Raw genomic sequence first — 15,960 nt, 5'->3', positions numbered from 1 at the left:
CAGCTGCTCAGGTCCAGTGCTAGGGGGCTTTCGTGTCTCCTGAATGTTGCACCCTAGCTGGAACACACAGGAACTTCTGCCACATTATCAGTATCAAACTGAATCAAGTTGAGTTTCATTAAAACAAGCAATTCCAGAACTTGTTCCAATGCATTTGTAATTTTATATCCCACACTTTTTTTAAAGGCATGATGTTATGAATCAAGTGGAGAGATTGTATTTATAGTAAAAAAGTTATTCCATATCAAGTCATTTCAAGTTTGTCTTATTAAGCTGCCTTCAGATATTTGTTAATACTCAGAAGGGAAAACACTTGATGACTAATTGTGACAGCAGCAGTGGTTAACTAAGGTAAGTAGCAGAAACTGCATACAATGACTATGGAATTGCATTCAAAGCCAAGACATAGTGTCATTATACAGGAATGGCAATGAAACAACATACCTTTCCCATCAGATCAGCAATTCCAGGTACTGGTTTTCCTTTCTGATGGCGCATGGTTGCAGGACTCTGTCCATTCCAGTCTTCAAGTTCCTCAATACTTTTCAGGTAAAGAAGAGCTTGCAGTCCAGTGCAGTAGTCACCAATAACAGTGAAATCTTGATTCTGGATTGCACTGCACACCTACAAAATGTAAGTTGGTTATCAGCAACATCCTGGCAGAGGAGCATATGGAACTAGCAAGCTCTTTGGACTTACTGATTATCAGATGACCCTTCCTGCAACTTCACTGGGAAAGAACTACAAGAATTCAGGCTATTAAAAAAAAGGACTCAATAACACCAGTTATGCCTAGGTTTCCTAACGGCAGCCCATGGACCAGACCTGAAGGCTGTTCAGAAGTAAGCCTACAAGCCCAGCCCCAAGTGTGCCTTCTGGGGCACTGGTGCTGAGCATGCCGAGCAGACTGGCAAACCAGCAGCTATGCTCAGACCTTTGCCTGCAGACAGATAGTGGTATTCCCCAGCCTGCTCTGTTCAGGAAGAACAGACATAGCCAGTTAGGGCCCAGTCAAGCAAATCACAGAACCACAGACCTGCTGAGGTTGCAAGGCATCTCTAGAGGCATCCCCCAGCTCAGAGAAGGGTCAGCTAGAAGAGGCTACTCAAGACTGTATCCAGTCAGGGTTTGAATATCTCCACAGACAGACACTACACAACCTCTCTGGGGAACCTGGTCCAGTGTTCAATCTCCCTTGCAGCTTTTTCTTATATTTAAATGGAATTTCCTGTGTTCCAGTTTGTGCCCATTGCCTCTTGTCCTTTCACTGGATGCCGCTGAGAAGAATCTGGCTCCAATGAAAGTGTGTCAGCAAACAGCACCCATTAAGCTGACCTGTTAGTAAGGGTGAGCATTGCCAGGCACAGAACAGAACAGTCCCCTTCTGCTAATCACCATTCGCCATTCAGTGGGACTGGGAGGCCAGGCCACTTTATTACAGATACTTTAAAAACACAGATAGCAATACAGCTTTATAAACATATAGAGTAATGATCCCTGAGCTGCAGAGCTTAACACGTAAACACAAAGCTACCGACAGCAGAGAATAGTCTGACAATTTACACGGATTCTTCTGGATCACTTTGTGGATATCGACTCAGATTTAAACCCACCGAGATTCCCAACCAAGCTGACAAGTGAATAAAAACCCCCGACTCTTCCCTGAACACCTTCTCATTAGCTAAACTCTAATCATTCATCAGTGACGAGCTGCAGGGTTGGTTGAGTACCATTAATTGTCAGTCCCCGGAAATGCTGTGAAATTCCAGATGTGTCAGTGTTTTCTGCCTCTGATTCAGCTTTTGCTCTAAAAGCTATAAAGAATGCTCCTGATAATACCTACACTTACATACAGACATAATGAACACAACAATGAAATAGCCACCTATTTTAGCACATGAATGTGTGCATGTGCACAAACACATTCACACTCTTTGGACATGAAAACACACCTTGGATCATAATTGACATTGACACTTAAAAAATGCAGAAAATATGTAATTGTTTTTCACTTTCAGAAATGAGAATACAACTTGCAATTCTGAAGACAGGTATGCGTCACATTGTAAAATACCATACAATACAGCTGTACAAGGGAAAAATAAGGGCAAACTATAAAATAAGCACAAGAACATTTTCTATGCAGCGCATTTACATTACACAAAATCTGTTTCTCTGGAGAAAGTGTGGGCATTAATTAGGTCTGTTATGCCTTCCACAGACTTCAAGACTTTTTTTTTTTCCAGAGCAATTATAGAGAAAATCATAATAATTTCCTGTACAGATTATTTAACTGCAAAACTCAACTGATGCTTATTTAAACCTTTTTGTTCACCAAGGAATTATCTATTTTTTTTTTAGTGCATGGGTAACACTTTATTAGCTATTCTTAAAAATACTAAAACTGTAAAAAAATAGAGTTAAAAGCCGTGTCATGTCACTTGAAACAAGTTCAGGCACTGTTGTCAAAATTCTGAAATATTTTGACAGGATGTATACACATGAGATACACTGGAGGATACCTGTAATAACCTTATAAATAAAGAGGCTTTTACTGTTTTCCATCTTGTGGTGCAGTGTTATGAACTGCAATAATATAAAAATGTGCAGAAGATGATATCACACTAAAAGCTAACATTTGATCCCTGTGAGTCTATGTGCAGTGCACTGTTTGCCTTCCCTGTAAAGCCAAGCAGGTTCCAGAACTGAAGACAAAATGCAATTTTTAAAGAAAAATGTAAATCTCTGCACTAAAGAAAAATGTTATCTGAAATGGAAAGACTTAGAAACAGAATTAGCAAGCAGTTTCAGACGATCCTCCTCTTCTGTAGGGGCCTTACAACTATGGTGCCCAATGGTGCAGATAATTAACCAAAGACATGCCTTTCACTGATTTCACTTTGATAAAAGCAAGTGCTTATGTTTATGGGCCTTTCCTAGAACAAGAAAGCTTCAAACATTAACACATACAAACCCAACAGAAATAGTTTTGCCATGTTTTTGGCAAATTCCAAAATATTCTGAGCTTCAAAGTTTCTTATGTCGTGCATATCGGATGGTGAGATTTGAGTTTTAGGCTTACAGTATCGTCCCTGAGTTAGTGTAGAAGCCTTTGCTGCATTTTAAAAGGTGGTGATCAAAGTCAAGATAAAAGGTCACTCTGACCCATCAACCATGACAATTTCTACACCACAGAGAGAGGTTTTTAGCATCATACCTGGCTGCCTCTGAATCACCAGTTTAAATGACACTGTGCCCTCTTTTCAGCACAAGAGAAGTGGCAGGGCAATAGACCAGGTGAGACTCAAACTCACGCATCCGGAAAAATCGCAGAAGAACTGAACCAACCTGTCTCCACACATCATTAATGCCCCTGCTTCACTCCTGCTGCTTGCGCTGGGAACAGGCATGCTTCCCCTCCCTTGCAAAGCTAAACATTGAGACCCCTCTTCTGCTGGTATCTTATTTTATGAGTGTGAAGAGCAGGAAGAGCAGTCCAGCTATGGTCATATTTAAAATGGAACTACTTTTGTTTGCTACCATCTCTCATTTAATATCTTATTAAACCACCTCAACCGGAGATAAAGGCGAGCAGGGTGCTGCTGTAATGGCAGTTGTCCATGCCTTGCACGCTGATTGGAGCAGCAGCATGAAGCTGAACTGCAAGCAGCCCTGCCCGCTCAGCTCCTCACCTCAACATCACACTTTTACCAACCAAACATAACGAAATGTGCTTCTCTTCAGACTCTGAAGCAAAAGCCTGAACAACAATGTAACTTCACAACTGAGAACACACACATGGTCACATTGTGCCAGAGCAGCAGGCTGTATCCTGTGGCCAACAGAAGCCGCTTATGGATGAGTATAAGACACAGAGCAAGTGTGCTCACAAGGTTTATCAGCCCAGGTTCTGGCAAGCAGTAGTGCTGGCACTTCGCATGGCAGAGATGGCACCTGTTTAATATCCCTTGACCCTAAATAATCCAAGGGAATCTATGAGTAAATTAACATTCAACTGTTCACTGACCCAGGCTTTCACCTGAAACATTTAGGTAGAAAGTAGCTTTTTCTTCTTTAGAAGATGAGATAGGTCCTGTCAGCAACCTATAGGACAGAGTGAGGTCCAGATCTCAATGAAGCTGTTAGCTGTCCTGCTGACAAGTGCTGTCCTGCTGTCTTACTTCTGTTTGTCTCTGGCTTTGGACTAGAACTTGGGCTAGAAGAGAAAGGTGTTACATTTTTCCTGCCTAGAAAGGTAACATATATTATTCATATTGCACTAATGTACAGGAAGATAATTTTGCACAAGCTTGGTTTTACTGCATTGCCTGGCTCTGCCTTGGCAGTAGAACTGCTGCAATTTCATTTTTAACATCTGATCTCCTCCCCTTTTCCCCAGATCCAGACTCCAATGTTTGCCCCTTATGTCCCAAAAGAGACAAGCAGGCCATCATGCTATGTATGATCAATTATATCATGCTCTCAGTATTCTGAAATCTAAAACTGTTCAGTATAAGTTGCAATTGCAGGTTACGATTCTAATCTATACAGACATGTCTGACATACTGAAAGACACAATGCCTGCTTTGCTGCTGGTAAATCAAACACACACCAAATGATCTCATTGGGGAATGGGGATGTGAAATGAATCACAGGGTAAGGCTCTAAGTAAAACTGTTCTGCAAAATACAATGATGGGAGAGGCATGCAAAGGTCCCTGCTGATGTCTTGCATAAGAAATGACCTGTCTGCTCTATTACTAAACAAACATAAATACTGAGTCTAACTTTGTCAAAGGATCTAGAGTCATTACAAATCTTACTTGAGGAACTGGACTAAATTGTCAGGAGATTATTGTTGTGTAAAAAGAATTTTACAGGTTACATGATTGCTATTAATCATTCACATCAATCTGAAACTTTTAATTTACATATTTTGAAGAAAAAGTTCATTATTGGTGACAGGTACTACCACATCAGTTATAAAACACTGTAAATGCCTTTGCTTTTAGCAGAATCATTACACAACAAAGAGATGCCAGTTTCTGAAGTCTTTACTGAGGCAAATCCCCTGCACTGTTTACTGAGAGCTCTGTCTGTGTAAGACCTTTTAGGTTTTGTCCATAGTCTATGTTTCTAGGAGCAACAGGAAAAATATCCAGTCATTGCATTTTATTTTTGTTTTGTTCTCTACAAAAATGGATGTGGTTCCTGTCCAAACTTCGGCATATTCTGGGGGACTGTGTGGAAGACCTGTGCCATCCATGCAGAACCTGGACAAAGTGGCTGAGGCATTTCCAGCCAGTCACCCTCTACAGCAATTCCTATTCAGTGTTGTCCTTGCATTTTCCCACTGGGGGATGTTGCAGAGGAGAACATATTTTCTGTAACATGAGAAAGAGGAAACAATGCACTCCTCTTCAGGCATTACTCTGTCTACTCTCTCTTACCCCATGACCTTCAGTTTTTACATAAACTCATTATTACATGGTGAAATCCCAGCTGGACAGATGGTGGTGGGGAAGATGGTGCAAAAAATGGACCCCAGCCCCCACCTACATTCTTTCTATTCCATCAACAGCAGGGATTTCAGCAGAGGCAGCAGAGAAGATGCAGATCTAGACATGTTTATATCAGTTCTTCCCTACACTACTTTCAACTAACAAGAGGTAGTGTGTCTGTAATCTCATATACTGCTAGTTCACTGCAAAAGGCTGGAGCAGGTCAGAGAATCTAGCCTGTTTAATAACGTGTTGCTTCACAAGAAGTGTAAGTATTCTTGGTGTGACTACATCTGTGAGAACAAGAATGCTGCAATGTCTGGCAGCAGTCGTGCTTCTATTCAAAATTGTCTCAAAGCACTATTAAAACCCTTTACCAACAATGAATTTGTGGTAGGAGACAATAGCTTAGAGAAAAAATTAATTTTTACACCCCTCTGAAATATATGTTTCTCTCTTCAGCATATAGGTGTAAAATAATTGTCATTTTTTGTGAAAAGAGAAGTAACAGTAAGGAGGCAGATGCGTGGCAGTGATACATGGTATAGAAGTAAGAAGATTGATGGGTATATATTTGTATATACAGACACAAATAACATAGCTTGACTGTTCTACCATATTAGTTTCCATTTGTTGTAGCTGTACAACATCAAAGCAGTGATGTCCCCATATATTGCATTTAGTGGTAATGTAATGGACTACCAAAAAAAAAAAAAAAAAATCAAAGTGAGAGTTTCTAAGTAGTTTCCTGGCAATTGAGACAGCAGGCTCTTTCATCTGTGCTGTAACTGTGGCAGTGCATTGATTTAAACTCCTTCTGAGATCTCAAATGCTTTTATATTCTTAGGTCTCACTGGCTGCTTTCTTTTTGCTTTTTTTCCCCTTCAAATGATAAAATTCTAGCATTTAGCAGAATGCCATCTTGCTTCCCCAGAAGACAAGAGACTTAATTCAGCTTTGGTTCTAAACTGCATAGGATCTCTAAATAAAATAGCTCTCAAAATGCCATCCGATTAGGAAATTGGCCTTTGACTTCACAGTTTCTAATATTCTTACCGTAGCAAGGGGATAAACAACTATTATTCCTCTGAGATACCTGTGAGAGGTTTTACAATGGATTAACAATTTTGCTTTTCCATTAATTTGGTTGACTTCCTTTGAAATATTTTTACTGATATGTCCAAATGGTAAGCAAAGATTTACTGTTTTGATTTTATATTTTCAATTTTAGCATTATTTATCATCTTTTTATAGAAGCTTTCTTTTTCTATTAAAAATTCTTCCTGATAAGTATTGAAGACATAAATCCACCTTCCTGTTAGAGAAACATTTATGAATTACTCTAAGCTGGTTTTCAATGTATAGTTGAAGCTACTGTTTTCTTGATTAGTGTCTCTCGATTAAGATTCTGGTAGAAAAAGACTGAAGTTGTAAATGAATGCAAGGTGCTTCAGGAAGGATTCTATTTGTGCCCATCTGGCACAAATTCATCTGAGTATCCACATGAACCAACAGCCTTAAGAAAATTAATTTTATTGTAGTGGGTAAGAGCATGATTTTAATCTGGGTAAGGCATACATACAATTTAAAATTTACTCTCAAAAGCAACTAGCAAAAATTGACTCAACTAAAGGGAGATCCTTCTGGGCCATGCAATCTATACGCTGCACAGCTCTTGCCTATGGAAATGAAAATGTATGTTTTCTAGCTCCTGTACAACAATTTAGATGTGCCCAGATCTAGAAAGTAAAAAGCAGTACACACAGCATTGGTTGTCTGGCATAGTACTCAGAGCTGTGATGTGAGAGCAAGCAGACAAATAAAATTCCCTCTGAGAGGGGTTTCTGTACTTACAATCTTCAGGATACCAATGTCTATGGAAAGGCTGCCTGTATAACGATGGCTCCTCCTCCTCATGTCTCGTTGAACACTGACTTACCAGTACATTAAACGTGTAGCCTAAATTATCCTTTCTATCAGAAATTATTACTTTTGCTAGAAAGCTGTAGGATTAAGAACATTAGGAGAAGTGGACTATCAGACAATGTGGCGCACTCTCTGGAAAAAAATAAGATCCTTTGTTTTAAAGAACAAATTTGTAAGTAAGAAAAAGCTTCCCAAATATTGATACAGTACAGATGGAATGATTTGATTCATTCACATTAGCTGCTTAAATGACTCCAGAGATACAGGTTAGCAGATGGGATGTTACTTAACAAGGCTTCAGATACTGGATCAAGATGCAAAACTGATTTGGATGATAGCTGATAGCCTTTTTAAAACACTAGAATTGTGCTAATATACAGGAATTAATGAACTACTATTTGTTCCAAAGTCTAGTACAGCTTTCAGAAAGCAGTTGGAAGGACTCAAATACTACATCTATGAATTGTCTGAATTGGGGGAGAAAACCCACATAATCTTTTTTACTGAGTCCTAGACTCGAAGTCGTAATGAGCTAAGGGCTTACTAGTGGCACTTGAGGGGCAACACACAGAAGAAAGATTCAAAGATGCTAACAACTCCAGGCCCTGCAGAGTAGGCAATCATTCACACAGGACTTAAGAAATCTATATAAAAAAAATGACTGTATGGTCTGATGTCATGTGGGTGTCAGTAATGAAGTATTTCAGTTATTTTGTTATACCTCAAGTGAGTTCATCAGACAAGCTTGAGGTAAAGTGTCATTCTAATCAGAAGTACAGGCTAATGTCAGTAAGCAATGGAGCTCAAAATGAGTTAAAAGGAGAAGGTCTCCACCCCACGCCAGACAAGCTCCTAAGAGCCCTATCTCCTGTACAGCTTGGATCCTCTCTACAACGGGACAACATAAAGCTGATGTGGTGTTGAGCAGAGCTGAGCTGACATTTAGGGAGCATCGAGGCAGGAACCACAGGTAGGAAATAAGGATGTAGTAGATGGGCAGCAAGAAGAGTCACATAGCTTGTGTTGAAGCCACAGCACCCTCCTGAAACAGGCTGTAATGAAAAGCCTCCCCAGCACCACGGTGACGGTCACTCCCACTGGCACAGAGGCCCCACAGTACCTGATTTTTGGGGGTGAAAGATAGACCTTTTCATGTATTGCACTCCAGGAACCTTGGCCAACTGTGAGTGGCAACGATGAAGGAGGAGAAAAAAAGTCTAGAATCCATTAGCCGCTTATCAGACAAGGGCACGGCAGGGGATAAGAGCACTGTAAGGGATCCTTTAGGAATGTTATCCGATGCATTAATTTCTAGCCTACTCAAATGTGTTTTTCCTCCCCTTAAGTTCTTCTCTGCCAATTAATGTATCTTTGATCTAAATAGCTAAACTGGGTGTTTGGGAGTGGGAAACTAGTACTTATCAAGGGACCCTGAATGATGCAATTTTGTATCCCGTGTCTTTGAGAGGGGAAATGCAGAAGAAATCAAGAATTTTCAGAAGGCTCCCTGAGGTAATTGTTGTTTTTTTTTCTCTGTCAACCACCCCTAGAGGAATGGTTATATTTCCTTATCTCACTAAAGCATTCTGTCAGTTCTTGGAACTACAAAGTGGACCTTTATGCAGTAGGTGGGCACACACACTGATAAAAGTGCTGATCGTGATCATCTTTCCTAAGAAAACAAATATGATTCCACATGCCTTGAGCATTGAGGAGTGTGGGAAACAGCCTCATAATCAGCCATCTATAGCAAATTGTATCATTGTACTGTAGATCTACAAAATGAAAGATAAATTTTGAAAGCAGATGAGCTAACTCCCCTGTGTAAACAGTCCAATCACATATAAAGGCTCTATAACTATCTTTAAATATATGTTGAATATCACTTCATATTTTATTTATTACCACCCAAAGGTCTCGCCTCTCTCTTCTAAGTACTGCTGTGGAAAATGAAATCCTTCAGTTCTCCCAGTGGTGGTACAGCATCAGCAGCTGTGCCAGGTGGATGTAGATTCACTCAACCTATTTCCATGAGCTGTATCCTCCAGCCCCTCCAAAGATACTTCTAAAGCAGGTATCGGTTAAGTCACTCAGTTCTGGTGGTTTGATATTAAAAGTCATCAAGTAACATAACACGTTTAGTCAGAAGTTAGCAGTGTTTTTAAGATTTTGTTTTCTGAGAGCTAACCAACAGGAACGCCATCCTCTCTGGACTGGAGTTGGTCTGTTATTCCATTTTTGGAAAGGCATATTTGTCAGAAGTGAGCGTGGTTCTAGGAAAGCATGCTTTTCAGAAAAGAACTGTGTTCTGAAAAACGTGTGGAAAAGAGTTTCAGAATTACCAATATGTGCTGTTTGACAACAGGGAAGGCAATGGCTCCATTTAACTTGAAAATGTCTGGTTTGCAATCCAAGTTAATTGGATTGAAAAGGTCAAAACTAAAATATGTTGCAAAGTGATTGAAACAAAGATTTGATTCACCCAAATAATATTTTTTTCTTTAAATGTGTTAATTCCACACATTTTTAGAATTTTGATCATCAGTTTAAACTGGAAAACTTTTCCATCCTTAAACTTCCCTGTGACAGAATAACTATTTTCTGATCATTGGCAATACTCAGGTTCGTTAATACATAGCAGATCCAGGGTAAAGCTTCAGCGTTCTTCATCCCAGGACACTGAATCAGACACAGCAGAGACTTGAACCCAGATCTATTTTGATTAAATGAAATTTGTCAATTAAAAGCAGCTTCCTCAAAGAGGTTTTCAACAAACTCTAATGAGAACCGTCTACTGAGGGACATCCTCCTGTGACCAGAATTTTGAAAGCTGCAGACCTCTCAAAATCAAACAGAAAAGCAATTTTTCCATTTTAGAACCTCAGTTCAGTCCTGCAATGATTAACCCCTCATCCTTGTGAGTATTTTCCTCTAGTACTCTCACATTTTATTTCAGCTAAAATTACTTTCATCCGTTATCAGCTTGCCTGTACGAATTTGTGCAGCAGCTGCTGTGTCCATTGAAGAGTGAGATTCATATGAATAAAATAGTTCTGACCCTCTGAGTCCTTTGTGTCTGAGATAAAAACCCACTTCCACATTTCCTTAGGGATTGTTTTACCTATCTCTGTCCAAATAATAAATATCAGCAAGAAAAGCAGCGACATAACTCAGATATCGAAGGAAGTTAAACCCTTTCTCAAATGTACTGCCAGCTTCAGAAAAATGGTTTCTCTGTTTGTGTCTCTCATTCAAATTGTAGGATAAGAGGACCTCTCACCAACCAGATCAAGCTGTGTCAGGGGGCTGGTGCTGTAGCAGGAAAAAACTTCAAAAAGGCATCAGGGCTCATATTCCCAGATTGCTCTCTCCTGCCTGGGCAGAAAGAAGATTTGTCTATCACTGGATCATCAGATCGGTCTCCAAACTCCAGCTAGCCCCGTACCAAGCCTGAGCCGAGCTGCACACTCCTGTGCCGGCGTGGGTTCTAGGACTGTGCCTTCTGTGAGCTCAGCCTCCTCCACTGCTTGGTCTCCCTTTCTTCCTTTCACTGCCTCTCACTGAAAGATCAACGGAGCTGCTACGATACAAAAAGGAAAATTTCTTACATGCGTATTTTCTTTGCATGACCAATAATGTTTCCGAGAAAAACTTCTCTGACAGCAGAGCTTTGCAATCCTGAATGTTTTATGTTTTCCCTTTTTGGAAAACAAGTCCCCTGCAGTTACAATACATATAATTTAAAACAAAACACAGAAAATTCCCAAAGTAATTACTGGAGATGCCAGTAACGAGAAAGAAACTCAGCATTTTCCACTGTGCTTATCTTTCCTTCTATTTACATTTTCAATATCCAACAAGGAGCTGGGTACATTTTCAGATTCACTTTCCAGTCACTTCCACACTGGCACACAAGGGGAACTCTGGCTACAACAGAGCTAGCTTCATGTCTGAAAGCAACCTGAGCCGAGTAAAACAACTTGCCCACAATTTCTTCAACACTTAACTGCGCCTCTTCTGAAGAGTCATCTCCATGTCGCTTTTACTTTGTAAACTTTTAAACAAAATTCACTTGATGCCAATTCACACCATGTGGTTTTATCTACAGAGCGGACAGCTCTGTGCCTGTTCATATACAGTAGTGGCAGCATGACTCCACGAGTAGTGTGAATCCACATTAACAACAGGTGCGGCAGTACTGCGTTTTCAAATATTGTGTACCCTTGGGAGAGATGGACAAAGCACATTGCCAAAGCAATTATTCTTCACATCTCCTCAACCCTTAAAGTCCCTGTGTCACTGGACGCAGGGAAGCAAGGTAGACACCTGCGCAGAAGGGGAAAATGAAGCAGGCTCAGTGTCCTCTGTCTGCAGAGGCTGGGAGTGACTGGTATAGGACAGCATTTGAGCTGACACCCAATTGAGACCTAATTGTTATTAAATAATTATTACCATTCAGTGATAGTTAAACCTACTGTGCATGAGAATCCATTATAAGAATGACAAATAGCAATTGTTATGGAATGAGCTTGAATTCATTCTTATGAATTTATGAAATAACAATCCTATCTATGCAGACCTCATTTACTAGCTGGTAAAATGAGCAGAAATAAAGGAAAGCTAATAGATAAATCCCCTAAGCAGCTCCAAATAAAATGTAAAACTACCACAAAACTGCACAAAATAAAAGGCATTATTAGCTTAGAGCTTAGTCCGTAACTTTACAATGTGCTGATTTGAATATTGCAACTTTTCATTAAAAGTGGCAAGATAATAAAAGTAAAAATCAATAATGAAAACCTGTTCTAATTTGATTTTTTCCCCAACTATAACAAAAAAAACTTTCTAGGTTGTTTTTGTTTGACAAATTTTGATTTCCATTAAAAGGAATTCTCACAGAAAATTCTCACTATCAATTAGCAATTTCCATCCCAAGCACCTGTAATGGAGCAAGCGTGGCAGTCCTCTAATGACTTTTCTTTATTAGCAAAGACAGACAGTTGAGAACAGGTTGAGTTTCTGTAATTAGCACTGAGCTATGAAAAAAGCAGAAAATAATGAAATGTTTATCAGAAGTGATCGCTTGAGTATGTCTGTCCCAACTTCTCTCTCGTTCACATTCGTTTTGCTTTTGATTTTAGATCTACATGTTCAAACAGCCCTTTGTTCCCTCCTTTGTTTCTGCACGTACTGTAAATTTCAGCTCTGCAGAGAAGGGCCGCTCCATTCAGCGCTGTGTCCATTGAAGACTTTTTTAAGCACGCGGCTCTGTGAGCAGCAGAGCTAATGATAACTGGCTTCCAGCAGCTCTGTGTCTCCTGGTTGGGTTCTCTGTCGTCTAATAAGGTGTGACTGCCAATTAAAGCCTTTCCTGTGGCTGACACAGTCCTACCAGAACTGTCCCATGTGGATTCTCAGAGGTCTAATAAAGGTGAGCCCATAGTGCACTCATGCTTACAGTGAAGGAATGCAGGTACGTTCTCTCCTCTGTCTGACTTTTTTGTTTTCTCCAAAGTTGTTATAGCAAAATACTTTCTATTTTCTGGCAAATTTCAGTGAAAATGACCCCAAAGCTCAAATGTGACTGAGGATACTCAAAAGGACATACAAACACACATACCAAGTTTCTTTGGGAATATGGACTAAAACCTGCTATTTCTTCATGAGACTACATTTATCTCAATCAAAGGACTTACATCAGAAAAGTGGTTTTGCCTTAAGTGGTATTTTTTTTCCTTAAAATTGTTGGTGGATGTGAAGAGCCATCCCTTGAATCTTGTCTGACACCATTTGGGTGGCCTGCCACTGTGTCCAGCAATCTATTCTTCACTCATCAATTTAATTGGTAGCTCCAACTTAACTTCTCTGTATCATGGACAGCTTTGTACAGAAAGGTTTTTTTCCTCTACCCCCTGAGCCACAGCCTGCGTCAGAAACTTCACAGTGTCTGGTTGGTGCCAAAGTTTGCCTGTTCTCGAGCTTATCTGCCCATGGAGCACTCTCAGACTGGCACAAAGCAAAGCCTTCAGCCTCTGTTTCCTCCATGTGCTGCTGTAAGGACAGGCTGGGGGCAGAGGAACAGTGGGCTCTTGGTGAGTGCATGCAGGAGAAACCCAGCCTTGCTCTGCCACATCAATGGCACCCTGTGGTTGTTTAAGACTTGCAGCCACCCACCTGACATCATTCTCCTCACGCAAAGCCAAGATGAGACACAAGGAAAGACTGAACCCTTCCTCTGCATTCAAAATCACTGCTATTAATTTGTCCTGGTTTCAGGACATAATTGCAAGACAAAATAAATTTTTTCCAAGTGTCATCAGTATAAACTTCCCCAGGAATTGTAAAACACAGGGCCCGCTCCATCACTGCCCTGCTCTGTCACTCCCATGGTTTCAATCTCTTTTAGTTTTTCACTCTCCATACCATTAAGTGGCATAAACAATAATTCCTGGATGACAATTTTTTGGCCTCATCTAGTCCTCACTTAACTCAAGTATCAGTGACTTGAACAGACAGTGAGATGGGCTTAAAAGGACACCGATGAAGTGCATGGAGAACCAGCTCTCTACTTTGCAGTTCTGTAGCCATAAAAAACATAAAGAAATCGCATCAGGGACCTTAATGAAAATTAAAAAAAAAAAATGGGGAAAAAATATGATAAATTATTGCAGCATACATTTATTTCATGTTTTTATGGGGGTTTGGGGGTTTTTTTGGGGGTTTTTTGTGGGGGTTTTTTCAGATTGGGGTGGAGAAAATGGTAGCATCTAAATCTTAAGACATGACATAATATTTATTAAATGTTGTTTTTTTCTTTTCCCTGTCATTTCAGTGATTATATTTTCAGAGCCTTGCTTTTATTTTCTGACACCCAGGACATTTTATACAACGTAGAAGGCTTCCTCACAGGGTTTCACATTTGCACAAATACAATAACAATGCTCTCTCATAGTTCGAGTCCCACTATTTTATGATGGAAAAGCTTGTTTATTCACACACAAAGGGCCATCCTGCTGTTATAAAAATCCCTCAGCTAAATGCTTCAGTAAAAAGCCTGCTGAAGAAAAAATAATAATCAAACTGTCCTGAATCCCTTGAGACTCTGGCTCTGAAGAGGTACCAACAAGAATGCTCCTTGAAAACGTTACAAAAAACACAAGTAGTCTCAAAACCAACTGTGTTCTGTGTTGGAGGGAGATTTTATCTTGCAGAGGCAAAAACCATCACTATTGCTTTCCTATCATGGGCTGTTGTACTTCCAGAATGGTTTTCTTCTTCCTCAGATCCCTCTGAGGTCTCACACACAAGTGGTGTGGGGCAGGAGAGAAGGGCATGGGACAGATCCAGCACCCTGGTGGCTCTGCCTCTGCGGTGGGGTATATTCCCACCTTATTGCCTTGCCTGAGAGATGAGGCAGCAGGTGTGTGTGGGCTGAATGTGACATGGTGAGGACAAGAGCACAGTGCCCATAGGAACAGGACTGCAAGGTACTATATCCCGTCCAGGGCAAGTGGGAGATGGAGATGGGTGAAAGTGGGTCTGAAACAGGGCTTGGGGCAAAGGTACAGGCTGCCCTGCTGAGAAGCAGCTTTATATGGGTGGATTTTAAATGGTTGCTGGAGAGCCTTACAGGCATCCATGTTGGAGCAGGGGACACGTGTGACCTCCATACTTTGTAAGAAAATACATTTGTTTGAAAAGGAACCCATATTCTTTGCACGTCAATGACCAATATTCAAGATTAACAAAAGTATTCCATACCAGAATATAATGTTAAGAAACTCAACCATGAAACAAGTATACTTCAGAAAATATCCCTTTGTTCTACCTTTTTTTTTGTTACATCTGCTAGAAATAATGACTACAGAATCTCTTTCAACAAAAGGTCATTTATGTCAATGGACAGAACACAGAGGATCAGATCACCTGCGGTAATTGCAAATTAATGCTCTACTGCTAATGCATTAACTACACAATATTGATCTACAATTGAATCATACAGGCTACTGTGAAGTGATTTTTACTTTAATATTTTTACGCTTTTATTGCTTTTTCCATAATGCATTTTCTCTTTCCCCTGGAATTTTCTGTAATTGTTTCCATTTTTAATTTCCTACAGAGAGATGACTTTGAAAAATGTATGTCTCCTTCAAAGCCTTGCAAAAATCTAACAACCATCAATGTGACATGGTAAATTACATACATGATGCAAAAGATGCAAAAAAATCCGATATACATCTTGTTTTGACAAATTGAGGCTTTAAAAAAAGCTTACTTAAATTAAAAAAAAAATACTTCAGCCTCACTGGAAGCCTACAGTAATGAACTGTACCTCAGAAAGATGCAGCTAGACATTTCTGGAGTTTTGGTATGCATTGACTGCAGGATTATCTCCATAAATAAACTTGTTATTTATTTTTTTTTTTTTATTTTATGCCTGTACTGAAAAGGGATTGGTGTATTTGGGTATGTTACGAAAAAGTATAGTGCTAGGGAATCAGCTGAAGAATGATTGAAATGTTTCAGCATTTTAA

General features: G+C 39.9%; 1 protein-coding gene across 3 annotated transcripts in view; it reads right to left on the bottom strand.

Moving 5' to 3' along the window:
- DPYD (dihydropyrimidine dehydrogenase) overlaps nucleotides 1–15,960 on the bottom strand; it is a 360,787-nt gene that overhangs the window by 48,954 nt on the left and 295,873 nt on the right. For all 3 annotated transcript variants that reach the window (XM_054833661.1, XM_054833664.1, XM_054833663.1), the window contains exon 20: nucleotides 445–624. In XM_054833661.1, coding sequence (XP_054689636.1) covers nucleotides 445–624 — 180 coding nt within the window. The remainder of the gene's footprint in view (nucleotides 1–444; nucleotides 625–15,960) is intronic.

The sequence above is a fragment of the Grus americana genome, chromosome 8 (assembly GCF_028858705.1).
Source record: "Grus americana isolate bGruAme1 chromosome 8, bGruAme1.mat, whole genome shotgun sequence".
NCBI classification, from domain to species: Eukaryota; Metazoa; Chordata; class Aves; order Gruiformes; family Gruidae; genus Grus; species Grus americana.
The sequence above is the reverse complement of the archived record's forward strand: the minus strand, read 5'-3'. Positions and strand labels throughout refer to the sequence as shown.